This window comes from Hippocampus bargibanti, linkage group LG09 (genome assembly GCF_051943395.1).
Source record: "Hippocampus bargibanti isolate YZ-2025 linkage group LG09, ASM5194339v1, whole genome shotgun sequence".
NCBI classification, from domain to species: Eukaryota; Metazoa; Chordata; class Actinopteri; order Syngnathiformes; family Syngnathidae; genus Hippocampus; species Hippocampus bargibanti.
This window is the reverse complement of record NC_142742.1, coordinates 13,717,240-13,742,950: the sequence shown is the minus strand read 5'-3', so window position 1 is coordinate 13,742,950 and position 25,711 is coordinate 13,717,240. Positions and strand designations below refer to the sequence as shown.

Below are 25,711 nucleotides of genomic sequence, written 5' to 3'. Positions count from 1 at the left end.
GTGAGAGGTGCAGTCGTGTTACGTTTTCAGAGTTTGTGCTCAAAATGCACTTCTATTTCGAACTCTCTTGTGTCCACTGTCCAGCATTATTCACTAAATAAGCTTGTGCAAAACACAGTAGAGACCTCCCCTCAAAAAAAACGGTCAATATGTACAGTAAAAAAAGAATGACAGCATGCAATCCTTAAGAGTGACAACTGCACGATTGTCCAAGTCTGCATATTTGAACATTTGTTGTGATTTTTTTTTTAACCAAAAACACAAAAAAAGGTTTTGATGGATCAGTGTAGCACTCGTATAAGCACTCCCTCAAATCGCTGCAATGGAAATCACTCAGGTATTGTGGAACCATCTTGCATTAGGTTCCATTTCAAAGCTCCATTTTCCAAATGGAGTTCCCAGACCCATTTGAGTTGACATAGCAAAAAGCACTGGCGGTAATAACCTGCAGTCAATCTGTGATCCAGCACCAAATTTAATCTGCTTTGGTTTGCGTTCCATTGTTTTTTTTTCGCAAAGACAGGCGTCATGTGTTCAAATGTATATAAAATACATTTGTTCTTAGACTTCAAACAAACTTGCTATGGATGTTTTATGTCTAGTAAAAAAAAGTATTAATAAAAACACAGTGATGACGGCCGGATTGTCCACGATCCACCTCTTTTTGAGTCCATTCAATGCCTTCATGTATGAAATATCAGCTCAGCAGCCCCGGTACTATCTACAACAGACATGGGCAAACTACGGCCCGCGGGCCACATACGGCCCGTTAGGCTTTTCAATCCGGCCCGCCGAACTTGCCCAAATTATAGTACAAACAGTGTCTAAAACTCATGATAAAAAGCCAGCGAACAACAGGGCAGATAACTGAAAAGTTGCCCGCCCCATTTTTCACAACTTCAAGCAAAATGAGACCAATGCCATTAAAAACATTGTCACAAAGTATAAAGTATTTTTTCAAGTCAAGAATGCACCAACTACAAATGCTACCTTGCTTAATTTACGGCAAATGCGCATGGCTGTAAATTTTGCTGCAGTAGTCGATTGTCATTGTGGTGCACAATGCAATGTTTGCATTGATTCCGACGAGCCACTAAGCCCCTTTCATAAGTCTCACGTACACTTTACAGTCACGGTTTAATGTAAATTTACGTTTTGTAGCGTCACATATGTTGTTAGCTTCTTTTGAATCTTTCTTCTAGTCTGAGGTTCTGTGCATCTATTTTGGAAAATGACATGCAATTGCACGACTTTGTAACGCTTGCGAAAGTCCGGAAGAAAGAAGCAGGCTTCTGATTGGCTGCCGAGCCGAGTATGCAAATTTCAACTGCAGGTCGTCTGTGTTTGTGTGCTCGGCGACGGTACACGTGTATTGTTAGCGCGTGAAGGCGAGAGCGTCAGTGAGGAGTTTGTTGAGCGCGCGGTCAGGACAAACCATCTATGATTTGGCGGAATTTAACACAAGTAGGTATTATTGAGCTTGAATATTTCGTCGTGTAATAATATGTTTTGAATGTTGAAAGTGATTCCATTGTTCAATAAATGTTGATTTCTTTAACTTTGCCCCTTCGATGGAAACTTAAAAACAGACGCAATCTTGATTAATCACAGTGCATATGTTATTTTAATCTATTTCCATTTCCTCCTCCAAGTATCTGCGAAATAGCATGCAAACGCCATATTCCTTGAGACAAATTATTAACTGATCAGGGATATTTTTCACATTTGAAAGACAGTTAATAAATTGGGTTGTAGTGTTCTTACTGTGCTATGAGGTTTGTACATACTACATTTAAAGGACAACCGGCACCATTTTTTGTTTTTGTTTCCCACTGACATCAGAAAAACGTTTCATAGCATCTAAAATACCCAAATCAGGCAGGCTGATATTTTTAGTTAAATGAAAAACACCAATAAAAATGACTTCAAAATGAATCCGGATATGACCAGTTTCAGAAGGTCCCACCCCTTGTTCATGACGTCACACCAAGACGTCTTGCCTTGCTCGAGAATCAAAACAATGGCTTCAGATTCGGAGAAGATGTTTTCTTGTTCTTGTTCTTCTGAAGAGGAAAGCATAAATGTTTGCAATTGATTCTAGGAGTCCTCCCGTATCAATTCGAGCCGCCAATGACAGCAATGTAGCACCCAGAAAAAGCAGAAGATTGCGCCCAAGTATGGAAATGGGCTGATTTGTCAGCTGGGAATTTGTGTCAGCGAATATCAAATAGTTGTCTTGGTGCGACACACGATTCACCATGGCGTTATTTATGTGTTTTCCTTCTAATTTCGCCATCAACACGGATCAACACGAAGTTTTCAGACCAAACAAAGTACCCAAAATGCATTGTATGTCGCTTTCTCGGTCAGGGGTGGTCCAAATGTGACGTCACATGGGGATCGTCATCAACTCGAAAACAAGACTTCATGAATATTCAGCGCAAGTCTTAAAACGTAAACTATAGCTATATGCTGTGGAATCTTTGTAAAATACGCTCAGTCGAAGTCATTTGAAGTGATTTTATAAATTATGGACATAACTTGTTCGGAGTATTTCCGGCCCAAACACCTCCTCCAAATGCTCCTGGCCCGGCCCCTCTGTCAAATGTTAGAACCCAATGTGGCCCGCGAGTCAAAAAGTTTGCCCACCTCTGATCTACAATATTGTTTAAACATCTTCACTGTTATTGTTGATCTTCTGATATCAGTGGCCCCACTGAAAAAGAAAGGATTGTTTATAATACTTCAATTTGGTAGAGTCCAAATATTTTCTCTTGGCCACAGCCTTGAACAATCATCATGTTATTGGTGGAGAGCTCTGACCACTGTACTGTTGGGCCCGCTGGAGGCCGTCAGGATTTGATTAGCACGAGTGGGCTACGTGAGGGGACCGGGCAGTCACTGGAGATGTATGAGGAGGGTCAAACGGTCAACTCCCAACTGTGAAGAGGTCTCGACTTGCAAACAAATCTTCTCACCCAACCACCGTATCCTCTCACGGTGGTCTCTTCGATTCGAATGCCCGTTGCACGTGGGGCGTGTTGCTTTGAAACTAATGCTGAGCCCCAATGTGGCCTAGTTACATAACAACCTGACTGCTGTGACTCACCACATCCTCTCTCCATGACCTTACACCTCTCTAATGTGTTTGGAAACCGGAGCTCCTGTGTTGAGTATTCCAGACACGTGAAAGATTGGAAGACAAAATGACATTCATTTCTGCTAATATCAAGGATGATAATTTTCCGCCAATCTGCGGATTTCCGACTTTTTCAGACCAAAATGACCAGATGAAACTATGTATTCTCGCGTTTTCGCTGTTCATTTCCTGTTTTGGCTTGTGTTGGCGGAAAGCGCAATTTCAATTGGATGATCTTGATTTATGTGCCCTTGATGTCGAAACGGGTAAATGCCCCCTTTTGTATCAGCTGACGCGTAAAAAAAATAGTTTGAATGGACCGAATGATTCGCCTTTGTGGAGAGAATATCCTCTAATTTGATAAATTCTAATTTTCAATGAAACAATACCATCAATGAAATAGTCGAATGCCAGTGGCACCATGAAAAGCCCCATCCTAACGTTAGCATTAATATACTACTGTGAGAGGCAGCAGAAAGCAAGCGTGCAAACTAATGTGCAGTGTACAGGCTAACTGGTAGTAACCTTGCGTATGTACCCGTCAAATTGACTTTTATTCCGATAGTCTGGCTGGATTTTTACCAATCGTGAGGAACAAAAAAAACATTCATATTAATGGTGAGTATAATCAGTTATTTTGAATTATATATATATATATATATACACACAGTAAAGTCTCGTTATATCGATATTCAAAGGAGTCCGAAAAAATATCGATATAACCGGGACTATCGATATATCCGACCCTGTTTGCATGTAATTTTCTCCGTGCGTGCATAGAAATAGTATCGCTATAACCGGGACTATCGATATATCCGATATCGATATAACGAGACTTTACTGTATATACACACAAAGAGAGTCATTTATTCTTTAGCACTTTCTGTACCCTCTTTGTTACATAAAGCAGGTGTAGATGAAAGAGGAAACGATCAAAGCATCTTTTCACCCGTGGATCAGGGACATTTTGGTGGAATGTGCACGTCGACTACAAGCTAAATGTTGAAAGCAAACACGCAGCTGTCGCATCCATCCATCCATCCATCCATTCTCCAAAAGAGATTGTCTCACATTTCCTGTCCCACATTAATCTTCTTCAATTCCAAGCCGCGACAGTTCCACATCCACATTGGCGCTGTGTGCTGACGCTCCTTTCTTCTTATCGCAGGCTCCTCAAGCCATGCATCCATCCAGCCGCAGACTGTCCAACAGCACCGAATCATGATAACATGACAATCATGATAGTTTCACATCCCCCCCCCCCTCTTTTAGAGCAATGTAACAAGAACTGTGACATTTTGGCAAACAATTATTTTTTTCCCGAAACCCTGAGGCTCATATTTGAAACCTGTTGAAAAAAAAATAAAACAAGTGAACAATAAAGCACATGATTTGTCCTTTCATGTCCGCAGATGTGAACGAATGCTTGAAGCAAAACATATGCGGCCGCGGAAGGTGTGTCAACACCGAAGGCTCCTATAGGTGCAACTGTTTCCAGGGATACAAACTCGCGCTGGACAACGTATGCCAAGGTCAGTCATCAGCAGCCGGAGAGATCCATGTCAAAGTAACAGCTGTATAAATAGTTTCCACACGTGCTACTGCAGAAGCTCCGTGGCAAGTTTGAAGCTTTTATTTTTAAAAAAAGTTGTAAAGTGTGTGTGTCTTTTTATTTCCTGAGGCCAGCTTCCATTTTCCACTCTGTCATCTTTCCAGATGTGAATGAGTGTCTTCTTCCGGGGATCTGCCTTCATGGAAGCTGTGTCAATCTGGAGGGTACCCACAGATGCACCTGTAACCACGGATACCAAGTCACCTCAGATAGCAAAGCCTGTGAAGGTCCGCCATGTCACTTTTCTATTCAATTTATGGCAGCCAAATTAAACATTCGCCCCCCTCCTCTAGATATCAATGAGTGTACTTCTGGCAATACATGTCCTGAAGGAATTTGCATCAACACGCCAGGTTCCTTCAAATGCCAGAGTTGTACTCCTGGTTTTGAACCATCTGCTGATGGGCTGAGATGTGAAGGTAAAATTTCTTCCTTCAGTTTTTACCATATATTGCACTGTATTGCATAATTTTTGTCTTTCTGATACATCTTAATCTTATTTAGCAACATTCTACTGCTTGAGCTGTCACTCAATAGAAAAGTGAACATTCTGAGGTTGAACAAGCTCAATGGGAAGGCACGCTCTGTCGTGGGTCTGTGTTTGGATTTTTCTGGGAGAGTCCTGGAAGAAAGGACGCTTCCTAAAATCTGGGCCATCCTGTCCAGTGAGAGCCATCCATCTGCTCCCTTCAGAGGAGCTTCCGTGAGCTCCGAGTTCTCCTCACAAGGGGCCTCGACAGATAGATTTAGGGTCTCCTTTGTCCTTCTGGCCATCACGCTGTATAATAACTTTTGGACGGAGCATTAGAGCATGTTGTTCAAACATTGCTTAATCCTTTTATGCACCTATAATACTACTACTACTGCTACTACTACTACTACTACTACTACTACTACTACTACTACTACTACTACTACTAATAATAATAATAATAATAATAACAATAATAATAATAATAATAATAATAATAATAATAATAATAATAATAATAATAATAATAATAATAATGATAATAAGAAGAACTTGTAACCTGATAACATGATCGGGTGTGCACCACAGTAACTGCTGTCCCTGAAAGCCACCTAAAAGCTAGCAACCACTCATTTGACGACAATGAGGTTAAAATCTTAGCGAAAGAACATAGATGGTTTGAAAGGGGAGTAAAATAAGCAATTTTCATAAAACAACTAAATCCTTCATGAAACCGGTTTGGTGGGGTGAGGTTCAATTTGGATCGTTCATACAATAGCCTGCTTTGGCAACATAGGATTAGTGATACTGATGAGGTGATACCCGTCGAAGTGGGGCAATCAGGCCAGTCGTTAGTCAGAGCAATAATAACAATCAGTGGAGTGGCAGTGAGTACTCTGCTCCCCCCAACCTGAGAGCAGGGACCTATCATAGCAGAGTCCGGCACCACCATGTCTGGACTTCTTCTTTTCCTTTCGGCTTTTCCCTTCAAGGGGTCGCCACAGCAAATCAGTGTCCTCCATCTTTAGAGGTTTGATCCACATGTTTGTTTTGGCCAAGCTTTTACGTCGGATGCCCTTCCTGACACAACCCTCTGTATTTATCCGGGCTTGGGACCAGCACAAGAAGACATGTCCCTTTGTGACTACAGAACAAGCAACTCGCTCGTAAAAGGCTCCCAAACACAAAATGGTCATCGGCACAGCAACATTCAAAAAAGCAAAAACAATACTCACCATTGTCTTTGTACATCCGGCAACATTATCATTTCGCGATTTATGGTCAACTGATGACATCACAGTCGCTCAGGGATGAAACAACCTGTTTTTTTGTAGCTTAGCCATGTCTAGACAGTAGGGATATATATATATAGGGCCTAAACTACCAGTAAGACTTTAGTTTGCTGACGAAGTTTCTTGGATAAGAAGCGAAACGTCCGACACCTTCAAAGAAGTACAAATGACGGCTGAAGAAACCCTTTCATCGATGTTCCTGAAAGGATTAACAGTGCTCTGACTTTTTCTTTGGCATTTTATTGTATTTATACTTTTACTGTTTTTGTGTGCACGCAACAGACCTCTGTCTGTCTGTGTGTCTGTCTAATCTAGAATTGCTTTTGTACTAATCTTGTGATGGAGTCTATTGCGTCGCTGTCAACCCTGTGAACTGTGAACTGTGAACTACTTGAGACCGAATGTGGAAAAATGTTCATCAAGAATGGCAATATCAACATGAACTTTCTGGTAAATCCGGAAATGCGTGTGTCTGCAGATGTGGATGAGTGTTCTCAGGGTGATTGGTGCCTCGGCGGCGTGTGTGGCAACACAGCTGGATCATACACCTGCACCAGGTGTAAGGCGGGCTACAGAGTGTCTCCAGATCGACTGCGATGCGAAGGTAAGCTCAAGGCTCAGCTTTGCTACTCAAAGAAAACCATTTGTTCTTTCAACGGCGCCTTTTGACACATATTTGGCACCTTGACAAAACAAGCTTTGAAATCCGTTGCATTCAACTAAAACATTCCATTCACATTTTATCCAAGTGAAGTCCAAACTTGTCTCTGATGTTTTTGCTGTGATCCACCCAGATATTGACGAATGCCAGTCGCTGTCTACCTGTGCCAATGGCATCTGTCTCAACTCTGAGGGCTCTTACACCTGTGAGAACTGCCCCACAGGCTATACAGTGTCATATGACGGCGAGCTCTGCGAAGGTTGGTAATTCAACACTCATCTTTAACGGATCCGTGTGTAGCTTCATGTGGAGTATCAACACCGGAGAGATCTGTCATAGTGAATTAGTTGTTTTCATTGCCGGAAGAGATTACTCTTTTTTTCTTCCTCCGGTGAATGGCTAATATCCTGTGCTGTTTCGTGCCAGACATTGACGAGTGTGCGCTGCCTACCACATGCCCACGGGGAATATGTACAAACACAGAGGGTTCCTTCACATGTGTCACCTGTCAGCCTGGTTACAGAATCTCGGAGGATAGACAGCAGTGTGATGGTGAGACTTTTGGCAGACATTTCATGTTTGTTTACTTGCACACAGATGTTTGTCTCTGGTTGGCGGAATTTATGTGGCAATTGCTTTTTTTTGGGGTTCAATCTGGTTCAGGTTTTCCCATGTGACATATCCCATCTCTCACTTCATAGCTGGTTGATCAAGCCTTTTGCCTTGAGCACTGATTATTTCACTTTTGCTCAAAACAAAAACACATCTGTCTCAGAAAAGTGCATGATGTCAAAGACACTTCAGATAAGTCAACCGGAAACACACACATGTTGACATTTCTGAGCTTCACTGATTTTTAATCTAGCTGATTTAAACAGGCAGGATGTATTTGTTTTGAGCCAAAGATGACAATCTGGGTTATGATGTTTCTATCCACGTATTTTGTGTCCAGATGTGGACGAATGCTTGGAAGCCAAAGTGTGCCCAAGCCAGCTGTGCTCCAACACCCTCGGCTCTTATACCTGCAGGAGCTGTGGACCCGGCCTGCAGCTGTCGAGGGACGGTTACAGCTGCGAGGGTAAGCCGACCTTCATGCGTCTCTTTCCATCTTCGCTCGTTCTTGCTGTCATCGGAGCAATTATCGAACCGGCTCTAGGCCACGATAAAATACGATTGCTTCGACCCTCAACATGATTACAGCGGAGCGGCACAGTATGCCTTAATATACCATGGTTATGAGATCAATGGAACACGACGTCGTCTTTGATCCATCCAGTGAGATTCGCTTTGCTATGACTTCATGAGAATGAGTTAACCGGATGATTGTTTAATTGAAACGCGGCCTCAGTTATTCACATATACTGTTCTGTGTTTTTTTTTAATGTAAGTGGGGATCTAGTCCGAGGGGATGATCCCCCACTGATGTGTGTCTCTGCTCTGGGAAAAAGTTTCACAAAGCAACCCGGGGTCCAAGTCCGCCTCTGATAGGATTTAAATGATATGCTGGAAAATATTAAGGCCTTAATTTGAAATTAAGTCAACCGCTGTGCATCCTTCCTTGGTAAGCTCGATATGTGGAACTCCCTATGTTTACCCAAAGGCAAAACTGATCCATCATTTAATGGTGGCCAAGGGAAAGCTCCCTTTTTTTCCTTGTAAAGAATATAATCTGCGCTGGGCTGTGGAATTTTTTGTGAACACATAACAGCCATCTCAGTCACTGTTTGTTTATCTAGTAACTACACGCCACCTGCAATAGCTTGCTGTTTTGCAGACGATGGCCGTGTTGCACACTTGTCTATCCGTCCTTTTGAATAAAACAATCAATCAAATTAAGCAAGATCTGCATACTGCACCTAATGCCAAATTGCCAAATACACTGAGGCTGAAGCTCACTGCGGTATGTCATTATTAATATTAGCAAACACAGAAGATATAGCATTTCCAAAGTGTGGATTATTTGCCAAAATATCTTCAACTTTTCTTCCATTGTTTCTAAGATATCAACGAGTGTGAGACCCCAGGTTTGTGTCCCATGGGGATTTGCACCAACACACAGGGCTCCTACTCATGCCTGGCTTTTGAGGCCAGCTTTCCTTTGGCACCCGGTTCTCGCTCATGTCAAGGTATGGGAACATTTGCAGTGGCTATGTGATGTCACGTGTCTTACTGTGCGTCTGCCTGGTTGCATGATCTATGACAGTAGCGTGACCTGAATAATACGGGATATCGCATTGAGAAATATAACGACTACTACTATTTTAAAAGTACCCGATTTAACTTTATATTCAAAGCAATCAATCAATTTCACACCTCAAATTCCATGGATCCAGTGTTCTCAGGCTTTTTGCACTGGGTTAACACAAATGCCGTCATGCATGACATGAAACCTCACGATTCAATAATGGTGTCAAAATTAAACATGAGCTTCAGTAATTTCTAGGTCTAGCAATTTCAATGGGTACTCTTTCAAGGGTGATGACAAAAGAAAACAGCACACTGATCACCCACCCACTGGTGACACAATGTCAACGTCACGACATGTGTATCGTTGAACACAGATGTGAATGACTGTGAGGACGCCACCCTGTGTGTGGGAGGTCAGTGCACCAACACCCTTGGATCTCACAGTTTTGTGTGCCCTGCTGGCCAAGAGCTGATCGAAGGGACCTCCTGCCAAGGTAGATGCATTGTAAATCAGAAATCGCCGGTTTGGCTTACTTTTGATGATCTTTGTGTGTCATGCTGCAGATGTCAACGAGTGTTTGACCATCGCAGGAATCTGTGGAGATGGACAGTGTCTGAACACGGAAGGCTCCTATATGTGTGTCTGTCCTGAGGGATATGACACTCTTCACGAGCGAACAAGCTGCCAAGGCATAGTAACACGCAGCAGCAAAAACACGAAACAATGCATTATGAAATTGTTACCTGACCTCCTAATTGGAATTCCTTAGAGATCACTTTTTTAGAGATCACTATTGATTTTGTGCAGTTTAGAAGACAGAACATGATTTGAACTAACCTAATTGGAAACGGATGCTACATACACCATAGAATTACGAACTGTGCAATTATCGAAAACAGTAGCCCCAATTAACTTGTTTCCCAGTATTTCGACACTTGGCATAAAAACTGATTTGAAAGAATGCAACTCACCATATGTACAATGCTGAGAAAATGCATTTGCCACTTTCCTGATTTCTGTGTTCTTTGCATGATTGGATTGGATTAGCCTTTATTAATCTTGCAGTGGGGGAATTTACATTTATCAAACAAAGGTTTTAGTTTATTCAATCAATGTTAATATCACAGAGTATATTTTGATTCAAACCTGGCACCACAATTGTTGAAACACAAAATTACATAAACAGAATCGGTCAGACAGAATAACATAGGCAACAAGAAACATGTACATTATGCCACGAAAATAATCAAAAATACATTTTTAAATCGATCAGTCTGGAAAGGTTTACAAAGTTATTGACTCCCAAAAAATAAAAATTCACGATGCCCTAGCTTGTCGGCTCACTTTTTAAATATATCACATCATGTCACAATACGTCTGTGTAAACTCTCAGTCGTACAGGAGCGGTCCATCGATGAGAAGGTTTCTTCAGCCGTCATCTGTACTTCTTTGAAGGTGTCGGACGTTTCGCCTCCTATCCAAGAGGCTTCGTCAGAGAACTAAAGTCTTACTGGTCGTATCGGCCCTATTTATATATCCCTAATGTCCAGACATGGCAGCGCCGTACACAGCTATGATAGGGGGCCACAGGGAGTGGTCCTCTGCTCCCCCCAACCTGAGAGTAGAGACCTATCATAGCTGTGTCCGGCTGTGTCAATCGATTTTGTTTTTGTTTGTTTACGTTGAGCAACTCCAAATATCCCCCAAATCCGGTGGTTTGGGAACCACAGGTCTCTTGGTTAGCACGGTGAGAACTGTGCTTAAATCGGTTTTCTTCATTTGACATTTCACAGTCCAGCGTCAGGGGCGTAGCCCGGATTTTTTTTCAGTGGAATGACAAAACAGATGACAAAAGTCAGGTGGGACTGGTTCCAGCTCACCTGTGACCCTAATGAGGACATGACTCATAAAAGATGGATTTATATATACACCATATTGTTCACAATTATATTCCTCAGTGAATTTGTTTCATTGTGGTCTTTTAAAATCATGTATTTCTACCTAGTTCAGAGACTTGAGACGATTGTACTCAGTCTCACTGTTCTGTTTTGATTGCCCATAACCTCACCGTCAATCTCACCACCAGCTTCAGTTTTATATTATTCCAGCCGCACCCAGTAACCCAGTGCTCGTAGCTCTGAGGGGAAATACTGTTGCTTTGTCATCCGTGATGGAGGACAAGCTTCTCTTTTCAGCAAATTTTCTGACAAAATAATGTAAAAGGATTTGACTGGAATGTTACAATCGAAGCCGTGTTATTTTGGGTGTGTCTTGCCAATACAGTAAAGGGTGAAGTTAGATAAATGACACCTTCGGGGATGGGCTGGTCCCATGGTCCAGGCTCGTGTGTTTGCTAGTACAGCCCTGGAGTGAGTTGAGAGATGAACTCGCTAAAGCTCATTTCTTGCCTTGGGAAATACTCCCACTGAGGGTTTGGAAAATTGGTATGCAAGCCTACCAGCCTCCGTGAGCTACTTTGGCTGCCAGCCACAACTAATCATCAATGCTGATTATCATATTAATGAGAAGTTGTCTCATATTTTCGTTCATTTATTCATTTTTGCAACAGTGCTTGGCACAGACCAATCCAGATCCCTCTCACGTATGTCCGTTTGCAGCTTTAGAACAGTCCCGTCTAATTGATATTTTGCCATCATTTTAAAGCAGCTGTGGCTTAAAGTTTAGCAGACTTTATTGAGCCAAAGCACACAGTTTACAATTGCAAAATTGCCAAAGGTATATCCACCCTTAAAAATAATTCTGTTATTGTGACTCACTGTAAAATCTGAGCAAGTTTAGGTAAAAACACAAATGATGTGTTATTAGTGGTGAATAAATAATAATTTTTGAGGAACTTCTCTGCTTGGCATGAATTGTTTTTCAGAATCAGAATCCCTTTATTCGTCCCACAATGGGGAAATTTGCAGTCCACAGCAGCAATTGAAGAGGGATGGGGTTGGGGTGGGAGTGAAAGGATAGAAAACAAGATATTCTAAGCATAACAAAATAAAAATGTCAACTGTATACTGTTTCATTACTTAAATCCAACTAAACTGTCACGCTCACCATGTTGGTTCCTCAAACGTTTGGAAAAGGGAAACCAATGTCTCCCATCTCAAATTCCCATTCAGTACATTACAAGACTTGCGCTGTATTGCGATAATTTTACTCTATTGTGCCTCTAATCAATCATGTAGCATTCATGATCAACATATATGGGTCAGAAGTAAACCCTGAGGACAATATTTTACTCATATTTCCTTCCTGTTTGCCAGTATACCATTACATGATGCAAATGTTCAGACAGATTGACTGCTCAAGTCCATTTTGTAACGTGTAAGTTGAAGGAGTGCTCTCTGTACTCATTGAGTTGTGTTTTGTGATGTGATAAAAGTGTAGCAAATAGTAATGCATGTCATTCTGTGAATCTCCATTCTCTCTTTACAATAGATGTGGACGAGTGCAGCAAAAACAATGTGTGCACCAGGGGCCAATGCCTCAACACCGAAGGCAGTTTCATGTGCTTATGTGAAGCTGGTTTCAAGTACAACGAGGACACGGCTGACTGTGAAGGTGAGACAGCTATCATGGATAGTAGAAGTCATATCAGAGAACATCTACATCCAAAGTTTCAAACCACCACCACCTTTGCCGACCAGACCCTCCCAGAATCGGTTAAACATAGGGCTAATATTGATTGAATATCACAGAAAAGCTTTTGTGCCAAAATATGAAACCAAACATCCACTGTAGCACCTCAACAGAGTTGGCGCAACTTGATCTATACCCAACACAACTCATGCCTAAAATGCCAAATAAAAGAAGTAAAACAACAGTTGAGCAATACATTAATTTTAAATCACAGAACAACTTTTACCGAATACTTTGGCTTACCCCATTCTCCAACTCAACTCAGGCCGTATTTTCGTCACCATTTAACTTGGAAGGCCATGATGACTGAAACCGAAAAAGAAGTAATAAAGAAGCCCTTAAACCCATAACTGTTCATTCATTCAACCATTGTTTCAACTATTGTTTAAATTACTATCATGAGGGGTTTGGAGAAAGAAAGTTCTTAGAATATATCTCTTATGCATTCTTTGCATTAGAATACGAAAATCCGCCAGAAATTTTAGAAAGGATTATGGAAGTTATTTGAGCTGCTTTCACAGCCTATATAAAATGATGTGGTGGACCAGACGTGGGTCCTGGGCCTTGAGTTTGACACGTCCTGGGAACCACCCATCTGATAAATTTTAGACTGTGTTTTTTTTTTTTTGTGGGGGAACAATTTAGGGAATACTCTATTCCAGTGTGATTGTGCCCCACTACACAGATGCTTATTCCGTTCCCAAAAGCAGAGTGCAGGGCTGGTGCCACATCGGTGAGACAAATCCCCACTTGTCTGCATCATTGTAGGTTCAATGGAAGTGACAGACCTCGTTACAGTGTGTATCAAAATTAAACATGTATTCGGTTACCCCTTTGCTCAAAGTTTTAAATAGGCGCAACAGTCACTATTCAATTTTCCTGTTTCCTTCCGTCACTTCATGGCTAAATTTGTCTCCTAGCGACAACAAAGGCTGTGTGTTCAGAAGTAAATACAAGAGACTCTTGTTCGCTGTCATAATTGTTAACCTGTTCAGTTCCAAATGATGCATTAATTGTTAACTTGTTTTCACAGTTTACCCCGGTATTACTTTGAAGTGGAAGAGAAAATGTGACTAATCGAGTATTGTAGTAGGGCAAATAGTAGAAATAGACAAATTATCCATTGGGTAAATAAACATAAGCACGAACAAATTTTGAATCTTTTAGAGCTGCAAAGCAGAGGTACACTTATTCAATTTTCAATACATTTCACTTTGCTGCTGTGAAATGTAAATTTCTCCACTGTGAGACTAATAACGGCATATCCAATCCAATCCAATCCAATTTCCAATACTTAAGAGCCTATGCCTATGTCAGATATCTATTGGTTGCATGATATTTACAGTCAAACTTTGATATTGCAACACAGATGACCGTGACTAATTTTTGTTAGGCGTTGTGAAGTGTGAAGCCTTTCTGTGGCTTAAAGAAGCGAGGGGTTGCTAAATGACATGACCGGAGGCCTGCAAGTGTCTTTCCCCCAAGAAGAATAATGAATGACCCCATTGTGAGTCTGGGCCGTTTCTCCCTCTGAAACATCTCTCCCTTTAGCTCCTTCGCAAGTTCTTGGGTTGCTGTGATAATATTGTTCTTGGCCATTCCCCTTGCCCGCTGCGTTCACTGAGGACAGCTACACTGCAGGCTTCCTGGACAACTCCATCTGCACAGCCACCACACTTGAAGCTGAGGGAGGGATAGATGTGTGTGCGGGTTGGGGGCATTTGTGCCCGTGATCGTACCCTTTTCTAACCTTCTGATTTTTTTCCCTCTGCAGACCAGAATGAGTGTAAGGAGTTTGGAAGTTCGGTGTGTGGCACCTGGCGCTGTGAGAACACTATTGGGTCGTACCGCTGCTTCATGGGCTGCCAGCCTGGCCTTGGGGGAGAAGACGCCACAGACTGCGGTTAGTGGTCAAACCACACATAGTTAGAGGAATAGAGGACACAATTTACCGCATTTGAGAAAAGACAGGGCAATTTGGAACCCCTATTAGTGTAGCATGGGAGTTCTGCAAATTTCCCCCATTATGGGACTGTTAAAGGCTTTCTGATTCTGACCAGACATACAATATATCTTGAGTGTTCCACCCTTCGCCAATATAGCCATGGGTGGACAACGAGGCCAGATCTTCATCCCACCCTGTCAACATAAATATAATCAGGTTTGTCCCCAATCAATAAGGGATTCATGCCCATGTAGAAAAGCCATATTTTGCCGTCATTTCCAAACTCGTCAATGAAAAGTATTTCTGCTCATGTGTAAGTATGCTTGTTTGAACTTGGTTGGAAAGCCTCCTTCTAATCAGGTTATGAGCTGAGTTTACAGCCCAGAGTTTTCGCTCAAAGGTCTGTGCTCCCACCATAAAGGTGCGAGTTGGATGTTCGAGTTGGACAGAGGTCTCAACATATTGGAAGTGTTGTGCTGAAGTCCGTCTATTGTCGTCATTTGTTGTTACACTGGTTTGCATGGCTTTGATAGTACACCATTTACGTAGCTGATGCCACGATCCACAACTATGCTTCACCATCCAAATTAGGCAAGGGAACAGTCATTCATGAGTGCATCAATTGGTGATTAAGAATTGTGTCAATGGTGTGGGATTGTTCGAGAGGTATCATTTAGTTAACTAATGTGCCTCAACCAGCAGAAGCACTGTTGATTCATCCTAAACTAGCTTGCTATCTAAAAAAGTCCAAATATCATCAGCTATGTAAGGTTGAGCCACATGCACACTTTTAGAAATTCTTTGTGTAGCATTATGTCATCGAAACAGGTGTTCAGAACATTTGGAGGCAGCTTACTCCTTGTGGACCCTTATACACAGGCGAAGCGTGCGTATGTCATCAATGAGGTTCCTCCACATTACTTTGTGCAGGGTCATCTGGGTCCAGGAAAAAGCTCCAGTAGCTGAACCTCTTTTTGGGTTGACCTCTTGTTATCTTTGGTCTTCGTTTGTCTTTCTTTCTTCATGGATACACTTCAGTACAAGATGTGCTATGTATGTTTGCTGTTAACTTCTGAAGTTTCTGTTCTTTCCCTCCCTATTTTCATCTCTTGTTTTTCAGGTTCTGCTGAATCTTGTTATTTAGCGAACCAAAATAAATGAAAAACATCTTCTGAACTTGCAGAGCACAGTTTGTGACTCACAAGGTGGTTAGCTTGACTGGGGCAGAAAAGCTCGTAAGGCTTAGCTGGTCATTTTATAGGACAAGGAAAAGTCCCGAACCTGAGGTGACAAGGTCTGGTAGTCGTGGTAGGGTAGACTATTATCGAAGAAGAAAACCCCTGACCTCAAACAATGGGTAAATGCTACGAATTCATTGATTGTTCAAACTTTTCATCAAACTGCCAAGCCAAATACAAACCGATTGGTGAAAACATTGTTCCAGCTACGTTGGTCTATAAACTTAAGAGCATATAAACAAAAATCGAAGAATGCAAGGGCCGCTTTCACATGCGTCAATGTAAATGTATTGAACAGACTAAAGTCGATCCAAATATGTTTTGGCCATTCTGGAAAAAACTGCAAGAACACAGCTTTCTGATTAAGGGGATAAGGCAAATACATTGTGATTGTTTGGGATTTTGCAGTGCCCCTCAAACGGGTAACCAATAAGATCCACCCCTGCAATTTACTAAAGTGGCCCTTAAAACCGTGGTATTTTCAAAATAAAAATTCCTTTTATAGGAGGCCGTGAGTGAACCCGGTAGCTCACAGAAGTCTGGGGTTTGTCTGCAGAGATGTGTTGAAACAGAGTCATTGTTTTTCTTTTAATTGGGGGACTTGGATGCCCACATACCTTCTCTATCCTCCCGATAGAACCAGGTTCCAGTTCACCTAGTTTAGCTGGCCGTTTTTGTGCACTTGCTACAGCTGGGCCACTCAGCTGTCCAACTATAATAGACACATCTCCATGGCATCCAGAGTACACACGAGTCTTGTGTGTTTACTGGCGCAGACACCTTGGATTTGTGATATTTGGGTTTGTTGCACAACTTTTGGATATCCTTGTTCTCTCTTCATTCTCCTGTGCAGGATTCATCTTCGTTACTCTCAGTGTAAAGAAAACAAAGCGGCTTATGGGGTTTTTGAGAGATAAAAGGCCAAACATTTATCTCATCCTTATATGGGATTCAAACAGTCACCGGAGAATGACAGTGGAAGAGAGGAAAGAAGGCTGAGAGCATCCCAATGGAATGATGCTGTCTGAACACAGATGGAAGCTGTCGGTGTTACTCGTGGCTCGTATATGCGATTGAAGTGGTTAAACGCGGCATTGCAAATAAGTTGGAACCGTAAGAGTCGAAAGCCCTAGGGGTTATACAATTTGGAAACCGATCACTTTTTCTGGAAAAAATATGCCTCAAAAATATAAGAGAGCTTGGAAAATTGCACAACAGTTCAATCTCCAGCATAGTCAGTGCGGCACATGTACCATAATTGCTATGTTGACTCCTAGTGGTGTGAGGAAGAAATGATCGAAAAAGAAGTGGAAACGATTGCAGTTTTGGAAGTGCGTTTGAAATATGATTCAACACAACCATCTTTTTATTGAGCTTTTGCTGAAAGATTGATTATACGGCCAAATAGGCTGCACTGATGCATCATACATTATACTACCTCACATGGATCTGCTCTTTTGCTTGTTGTCTCTTGAGGGCCATTAGCGCCCATTTTCGGGCATAGACTTCGTTATGATTGTTGTCTTGCTAAAATACTTCCTTGAAGACATGTTTGTCTTCTTCTAAATATCAATGTCGACAATTCAAGAGAAGGCCATAACATGCGGTTTTTGACTGGGCGTTGCTTTATTTTTGCAGTGCTTTTCTTTGGCTTCGTAAGCTCTCTTTTTTTAGATTCATAAATCATTATAAAGTCGTGGGTGGGGTATGGATTGTTTTCTTTTTTTTCTTGCAGTGGCAAGTGAGCTTCAACTATGCTTTAAGGGGCCCATTCGTGAACACTCTCATGATGATGCTACACACTTGCCCTTTTAGGCATTTTACAGTGAAACTATTCATCCATGGATGTGTCATTTAATGGTCTACCTTGGGGTGGAAATTGCACGCGATCAACTCATGTCAGTCTTTCAGCTCACTGAGAATAAAGACAATTTGCCATGTGCGTGTTTGGTTACCATGTCTTTATGCCTACATGCTGTAATAAAATACAGATTATTGTGAATTGCCGTGGTTATTCCATGATAGGATAAGTGATTGACATAATGACCGTTAAAGCACACAAACAAGAGTCCCATGACATGTTATTGTTTCTCCTTGTTGCCCACGTGTAAAATGCCGTCTGCATATGGTTTCAATCAGGCTCAGGGGTACCCACGGTATACGTTGGAAATGTGGGTTGCAGGCTGTCACTGATTCCAGTGGTTTTGTTACTGGCCTGACACAATGTGCTGCGCATTAGTACAGAACGTTCAGACCCTGCAGGTGATTGCCCTTTGGTTCTGCTTTGCTTCTCAAACTTCACCTCAAGACAATTTACATTTTTGATTACTACTGAAAAAAGCCAGAAAGGAAATCTCACACCCCGCCGATGTGTGCTGCCATACCGCCAAAAATATTACTGCGATGAACGAATTCAGACACGGTGATAATGGTAGGCCTACAAATGTGAAGGAAAAACCCATTTATCATAAAAATGATTGGGGTCTTGATGTGTTCATCCTACTCAAAGATGATACTTTGATTACATGTGGTTTTCAACACGTTTTGTTCCACGTGAAAGAGAACCTTGAGGGAAACATTCCTGGATCCACTTTACCTTTATACCTGATGGAATATTAAAATGGTCTGACACTCGCCATGCACTCGCCGGCTGCAGAATTTGCTACACGTGCAATCTAATGAGATTCAACAAATATTAAAGCAGTATGTCATGGTATATACTTTTGATTAAAACTGTCATATAATTGTGAACCATGATTATTCATGCATTTGTGGTTTGCAGTGGTGGAGAACTGTACTTTTTGAGTTTAGATCTCAAGCATAGAAAACCAGGTTTTCTCTGTCACTGATGACCATGAGGACACTGGACTATGAGGCCTTGCGGTGAGGAGGCAGCTGGCATAGTTGTTTGAGGAACCTCAGCTGGCTCCTTCTGATGTGAAGTAGCAGCAACTTGTCTGGTCTCAGACAGAAGCTTGTGACTGGAGTTAATGGTGGGAGCAGAAGTCTTTTTTTATAGTCGGAACTGTGTCATCCCCACAGGATTCAGAACCTCGAGGTTTTCTGGGTGAATATCATCAAAACCTCGATGCCTGCATTTCCACACTCCCTCGGATACCTCTGCCTTGGTTGTAGATATTCCATGTCCTCAAACTTTGCTTTCTCTATGGAAAGTGTGTCTGAATTGTGGGTTTGAGGAGATGTTCAAGGTTTTGCTTCCGTCAAACTACAATTTCAATGATGAATACATGTTTTTATATCAGTTTAGACATGTCACTGTCGTGCATTCATGTCCTGTGACGGAAGAAGTCACATACAATGGGTAAAAAAAGTCGATTCACTCTTGGTCAAAGGTAAGATACAAATACCAACATAAAAAGGGTACAAAACAAAAATTAAATGAAAGAACAAAAATCTGTATGCATATTCTTTCAGTGATGTTTACATGTTCAAAGGGATTTTATAAATTGGGGAAAAAAATAACAATAATTTTGGACAGTCCAATATAATAATCCTTGCAAAACGTACAAGCCTCTGCTATCCACAAAAAAACATCTCGAAAATGGGTACTTTATTTGTGGTTAATCGCAGGTCCATAAATTTGTCGTCGGTGTTTACTCTTTTTTTTTAACAAGTTTAATTCTTAACACAGCCGCACCTCACTTGCAAGAGGGTCTGTATACTTTTGTGCCTATATTGTCTTACTTTCCTTCTTGAGGTGTTTTCCTTCTTTTAAATGAAGTTATGAAAGTTGAAGTTCACACTAATGGTGCTGAATGTTATGAAATTATTTAGAATTACATCACAAATCCTTGCATTTGAACAGAAGATATTTTATATCTACTGTACATTTCCTCAACGTAGCCCAAAGCTGATTTGAATACGAAGATAGCCGTGTCTCGCTCATTTGCTCTCTCCTTGCTGCCATTTCTTCTCAAAATCTTGCAATCTGGGTCCTTCTCAACGTCAGCCGTGTCTCTGTTGTATCAGCATGTGGGATATCCACTGCGTGTCTCATGTTATGGAAGCATCTAAGTGAGGATGAGCCTACCAGTAAGCCTGTGAAAGTTGTTGTCTATGTGGCTTTGCCGAAAGAGGAAATAAGAGGCCGGCCAAATACTTTTCTCAAATCAGATGCGTTTTTGGCCCCTTTTCTTCCTCCCCTCTTCAGCTCAGATGACCTTATGAGTCCTGAGGGTCAAAATAAAACTTGTGATATTGTGATCACATGTCTTTCTCATGAGTCATACAAAAACAGTAACATGTTCATTGACATTGATCTAAATGGTGCACGAGTATGGGCACAGTTGTGGTTTTACAGGCTGCATGTTTGTGTTTCTCAAAGGCCTTCCTGTTTTCTAAGCCTAGTTCACATTAGTCATGGAAACTTTTACACAGCAGCGCTCATCGGGGGTGGTTACAAAGCCACGGTCAACAGAAACCAAGCTGATTGCACAACTGTGCGATGCTTTCTCTAATTTTAACTTGACGTATCATCACAGCCACTAAAAATATCCATGTGTGTTTGAAAGAAGGACGAGATGGTAAACTTTGCAGTCAACACCCAAGTAAACAACCTATCTATCCCCAAGTCTTCCGTTGGGCGTTTCGCCTTATAAAAAAAAAACACCTAACAACAATCAAGTTTGACAATACCAAAACATTCTCATCCCAAGTAGTTCTACAAAAAATATGTTTTATCATTAAATGTCAAAGAAAAGTTAAAGAAGAGAGAAGAGAAACAATATATCTGAGTTATATATAGAATACCAAGGATGCATTTTCATGGCTAGTTACTGACATCGCTGTTGCATTACTCCTTTCCTCCTGAAAGAGGATGTGGCCGACAGGCACAAGTGGCTTGGCCGCATCCTGTTCCTAGAACCACTTTTGGACCGACCGCTCCTTGTCACAACATATTTTGCCCAATCAACCGAAGATTCACATTGGCCAGGCTTGTAATTAAAAATATCACAAAATACGTCACCACAATTAAAAGCACACAAAATTGTCAGGCTCAATTACTCAGTGGAGTTGCATAATTTAATACACATTTTCAAAATATTAATTTCACTTAAAGGACAACCGACGTCTCTGGACAAGTTGTGTCCATAACTTGTAAAATGACTACTGGGCGTATTTTAATGAGATTCCACCGCATATAGCTATATTTTACGTTTTAAGACGTCTTACGTTTTAAGAAGTCTTGTTTTTGAGTTGGTGACGAGTCTGTATGTGATGTCAGAAAAGGACCGCCTCCTGACCGTAAAAAAGACGCATTGTAGCGTCTTTCCATCACGTCAATGTATTTTGCTGTACTGTTTTTTTTTTTTTAAATCTTGTGTTACATACAAAAGCCGCCAGCAGAGGGAGTCCAAGCTCCATGGAAGGAATGTGGAAACGGGCTTATTCATTCCTCACAGCTCGGTGGCCATTTTCTTGCCTCTTTTTGGGTGAGACATTCCCCTTCGCCCGTTTGCCTCAAAATGACACGGAATAATAATTATTTAATCGATTGCAAACATGTATGCTTTCCTTTTCAGAACTATTTGAATCATATTCATAACTGGATGTGTAACAAGAAAGCATATTATCCGAATCTGAAGCCACTGTTTTTATTCTCCAGCAATGCAAGACGTCTTGGCGTGACGTCACGAACTGGGGGTGGGACTTTCTGAAAATGCCCAATTCGCAGCTCAATTTTTTGCAGATTTTGGACACTTGAAGTCATTTTTATTGGTGTTTTGCATTTTAATAAAAATATCATACTGCGTGTTTTGGGTATTTTAGATGCTATAAAACGTTTTTCTGATGTCAGTTAAAAAACAAAAAAAGTGACGTTGGTTGCCCTTTAAGCCCCAATATTTCTGTCATGTCTTTTTAAGTGTGTTTACTGACCACAGGATTTTTGGGGGGCCAGGAAAGTGCTGCAATATTTTTATTTTTGTCTTGTCTGGTCCCATCTCACTTAGTATGTTCATCAAATGTTGACTCTTGATAAATAATGTTCCATAAATGGGCTCCATAAAGTATTATTGCTTATTGGATGGAGAAGTTCTAGACTCGTGAGTTCAGCTGAGCTGACAACTGGGAAGACTTTAATGTCTATCTGTGTGGTACGGCGTGTTTCCTTGCAGATTTCAGTTGTATGTTTGATAGAATGGACCTCTGGGTTTTGTGCAAGTTCAATATAATCAACATATCTGTTCATTTTTATGATGACACATTGGCTAAAATCACAACACAACATCTCACAAGCCGGCAAGTCAACATCACAGCTGCATCTGTACTTCATTCCGTGTGCTCCGGCCACCCTGTGTGGAGTTGGCATGTTATACTCGGGCCTCCATGGGTTTTCACGGTGTCCCCCATCATTTCAAAAACATGCATGGCAAAGTGAGCGAAGACCACGGATGGTTGTTTGTTTCTATAAGCCCTTGGACTGGCTAGAAATCGGTTCAGGGATCCCTCACCCATTGCTCGAAGACAGCTGGGATATGCTCCAGCACCACACACAATTTGTATGGATAAAGCAGAACAGAAAATGGATGGATGGATGGATGGATGAATAATCATGACAAATAATCTTTGTTTTCATCAACGGGTTATCTGTTGGTTAGACTGTATGCCAATAACATACAGTAAAGTCTCGTTATATCGATATCGGATATATCGATAGTCCCGGTTATATCGATACTATTTCTATGCACGCACGGAGAAAATTACATGCAAACAGGGTCGGATATATCGATAGTCCCGGTTATATCGATATTTTTTCGGACTCCCTTGAATATCGATATAACGAGACTTTACTGTAGTTATTTATATATTCAGGAATTGGTTCCCCATACATCAGCATCTATTTTGTGGTAAAGCCCAGCTCTGCCTGTGCCTCCCAGCCAAGAACACATTTCCGGCCTAATTTTTTTATTACTTTAAGTCATGCAATTAGCATCACTTGTCTGGTCACACCTCATATAAAATCTAGTACAAGAAGTCAAAAAGTTCCTTTCAAGTTGTACAGCCACATTTCCTCTACATTTACTTAAACACATATTTTACTCAATTTCTTTGAATTAACCGACAAACACTGGTGTTTCAAAGACTGTCACTGAACTCTATAAACACATATGTCCAAAATGTTTGACCCGCTATAAAGACTGTGGTTTTGTTCATCAATGGAAGTCAAACTGGCATTGGAGTGGACGTGAGTTATATTTTATCCAACAGACTAGTACTGACCGCGTGTTCTCCTGCGATTACATTGCAAACATTTAACTCAGTGTTCCGCTTTCCCTCAACTTCACAGATGTCGACGAGTGCCTCAATCAGACCATTTGCGGGAGCCACGGATTTTGCGAGAACACCGATGGATCCTACCGCTGTGAATGTGATTTGGGCTACGTAAACCCACTAGGAGACACCAGCAAATGTGTGGGTGTGTACCTGCTCTGATTTATTCATCCAACAGCCAAGTTTTACATTAATTCATTCTTCTTTGGCGGTTTCACTCTCTGATTTATGCTTCAAACGTTTAATGATCATGCTCAAAGAGCTGAATGGTTTATTTATACGCTGTCACTAATGAATATACAGGATACACTTGACCACCGTTGTTCATTCAACACAACCTTCAAAATTTGGTTGAGCATGTATGGTAATGTGGTTTGATGTTTTGGTTTGTCATCTCAATTTAAGAGATGCCAATCATATCATAGACGGAACTTTGTCATAAAAAAATGTCTCCATACCTTTTGCCACTTTAAGGCAAGTAATTTTCTTTGAATACTACAGCATAGGTTCCAAATAGGCATAGCTTCATATTAAAATATAATGGTTTAATAGTAGCAAAAATATTACAGTTGTTATCAGAGTATTCAAATTGCAGATCAAACATGTTCGTTAATGAAATACTTGGGTAAATAATACAAACAATGTGTTTTTCCATTAAACAGAACCTATTTTATTTTGAAACAAAATCTCAAATATTAGGTACATAAAGAAACATGGCCAATAAATTACTAAACAAATCCATCTGTCAATTAGACAAACTGATGATCCCCATGAGCTGTTTTTGGGCAGTCCGTTAGGTCATCCCAATTAAAGTGGCAAACAAACACATGAAATCAGTAATTAAATAACTCTTAACATTCTTCTCCTGATTTACTTCATTTTCATTAGTAAGAGTATCCCATCACTAGTGTGCTGTATTTAGAAGACATCAAAACAGTTGGCTACTTCACTTGACCTTGAAGCTAACTTGCACACATGGGCACCATTTTTTATTGTTTTGTTTAATGTTATTAAAGTTAGCGCATTTGCTCTCTGTTATTTCACTCCATCCTCTTTTTGTGCTGTGCTCACTTCTTCCCTCTCTGCTCAGCTTAGAAGGAGGGGGAAATAGCTGCTGGTCTCACTACTAAGTTAAAAAAAAAAGGCGATCATCAAACTGATAATCAGGTCATGCCTAGTTCATATGCAGACATCCGTTGTACAGCAACAATATATTGATATAATTTCACGTGAGGGAGCATATTTAATTCATCAAATATGCATGAATAAGCAACTTTCCTTGATTCTGATATTCTGTATGTGCTACTGTGTTCATCTGGAGCACAGGCCTTTGTGTACATGCCTGATCCTTTGATTGACCTCGCGACCTCTCCCTCAGACATGAATGAGTGCGAGATGAGCTTGGCGCTGTGCGGGGAGGCCCTGTGTGAGAATTTCGACGGCAGCTTCCTGTGCATCTGCCCCAACGACAATGAGGAATTTGATCCCATCTCCAACCGCTGCCGCTCCCTGGGTAAGAGAACGCTGCGAGCGCCCACAGAGCCTTACCGGATTTAAATCTGCAACGCATTGACGGGAGACGGAGTTTTCCTTCATTTAATGAGCCATGTCTTCATTATCTAAACAATAAGGGTGATGAGGTGGACACGAGCTACTCTGTGTCTTTTAGAGTATCTTTTGGACCTGGCTGCTTTCAATTGTTTTGCAGGCCAAGTGCTGCGGTTGGTTGGATGTGCTGCAAAATTTGTACGAGTCTAATCCCTCAGACAATTGATGCTGAAACTCCTTCAGTAAAGCCGAGCATACTCCCCGAGGGCCCTGTTACTGTAGACGCACTTTCCCACCAAGACAAACAATAATGAACTGTACCTACCGGTAATCGATGCCAAGGCATCTCCTCAAAGATAATATCTCGATGGCGCTTAACTGTTAGGCGCCACATTGTGATTGCACAGAAATGTATTTTGACTCATGGAAACATCATCACATCCCCAAGTTTGGTCAGCTCACAAGAATTGGCCGTATTTACATTATTAAGCGGCGCGCCCTCGGCAGGGTTGTTTTTCATCCTGCCCGGCCGGACACTAAACCCCAGCTATGCCTCTGTGTACATTTTTGCCACATTCCACTGTTTGTTTTCGACGTGTGTTAATCAATCATGTGAACGTGAATGGTGTGTTGACTCACATGCCAGTGTTTCCATTTGGCTAAGCCGGCAGC

The 25,711-nt window shown here is 41.3% G+C and overlaps 1 protein-coding gene across 1 annotated transcript in view; it reads left to right on the top strand.

Moving 5' to 3' along the window:
* Window positions 1-25,711, top strand: part of LOC148893717 (latent-transforming growth factor beta-binding protein 2-like) — a 127,732-nt gene that overhangs the window by 89,435 nt on the left and 12,586 nt on the right. The window contains exons 20-33 of the mRNA XM_089003872.1: window positions 4,552-4,671; window positions 4,856-4,978; window positions 5,045-5,170; window positions 6,994-7,119; window positions 7,310-7,435; window positions 7,603-7,728; window positions 8,129-8,254; window positions 9,177-9,302; window positions 9,738-9,857; window positions 9,928-10,053; window positions 12,815-12,937; window positions 14,790-14,918; window positions 23,508-23,636; window positions 24,870-25,004. Of these exons, the coding sequence (XP_088859998.1) occupies window positions 4,552-4,671; window positions 4,856-4,978; window positions 5,045-5,170; window positions 6,994-7,119; window positions 7,310-7,435; window positions 7,603-7,728; window positions 8,129-8,254; window positions 9,177-9,302; window positions 9,738-9,857; window positions 9,928-10,053; window positions 12,815-12,937; window positions 14,790-14,918; window positions 23,508-23,636; window positions 24,870-25,004 (1,761 nt within the window). The remainder of the gene's footprint in view (window positions 1-4,551; window positions 4,672-4,855; window positions 4,979-5,044; window positions 5,171-6,993; window positions 7,120-7,309; window positions 7,436-7,602; window positions 7,729-8,128; window positions 8,255-9,176; window positions 9,303-9,737; window positions 9,858-9,927; window positions 10,054-12,814; window positions 12,938-14,789; window positions 14,919-23,507; window positions 23,637-24,869; window positions 25,005-25,711) is intronic.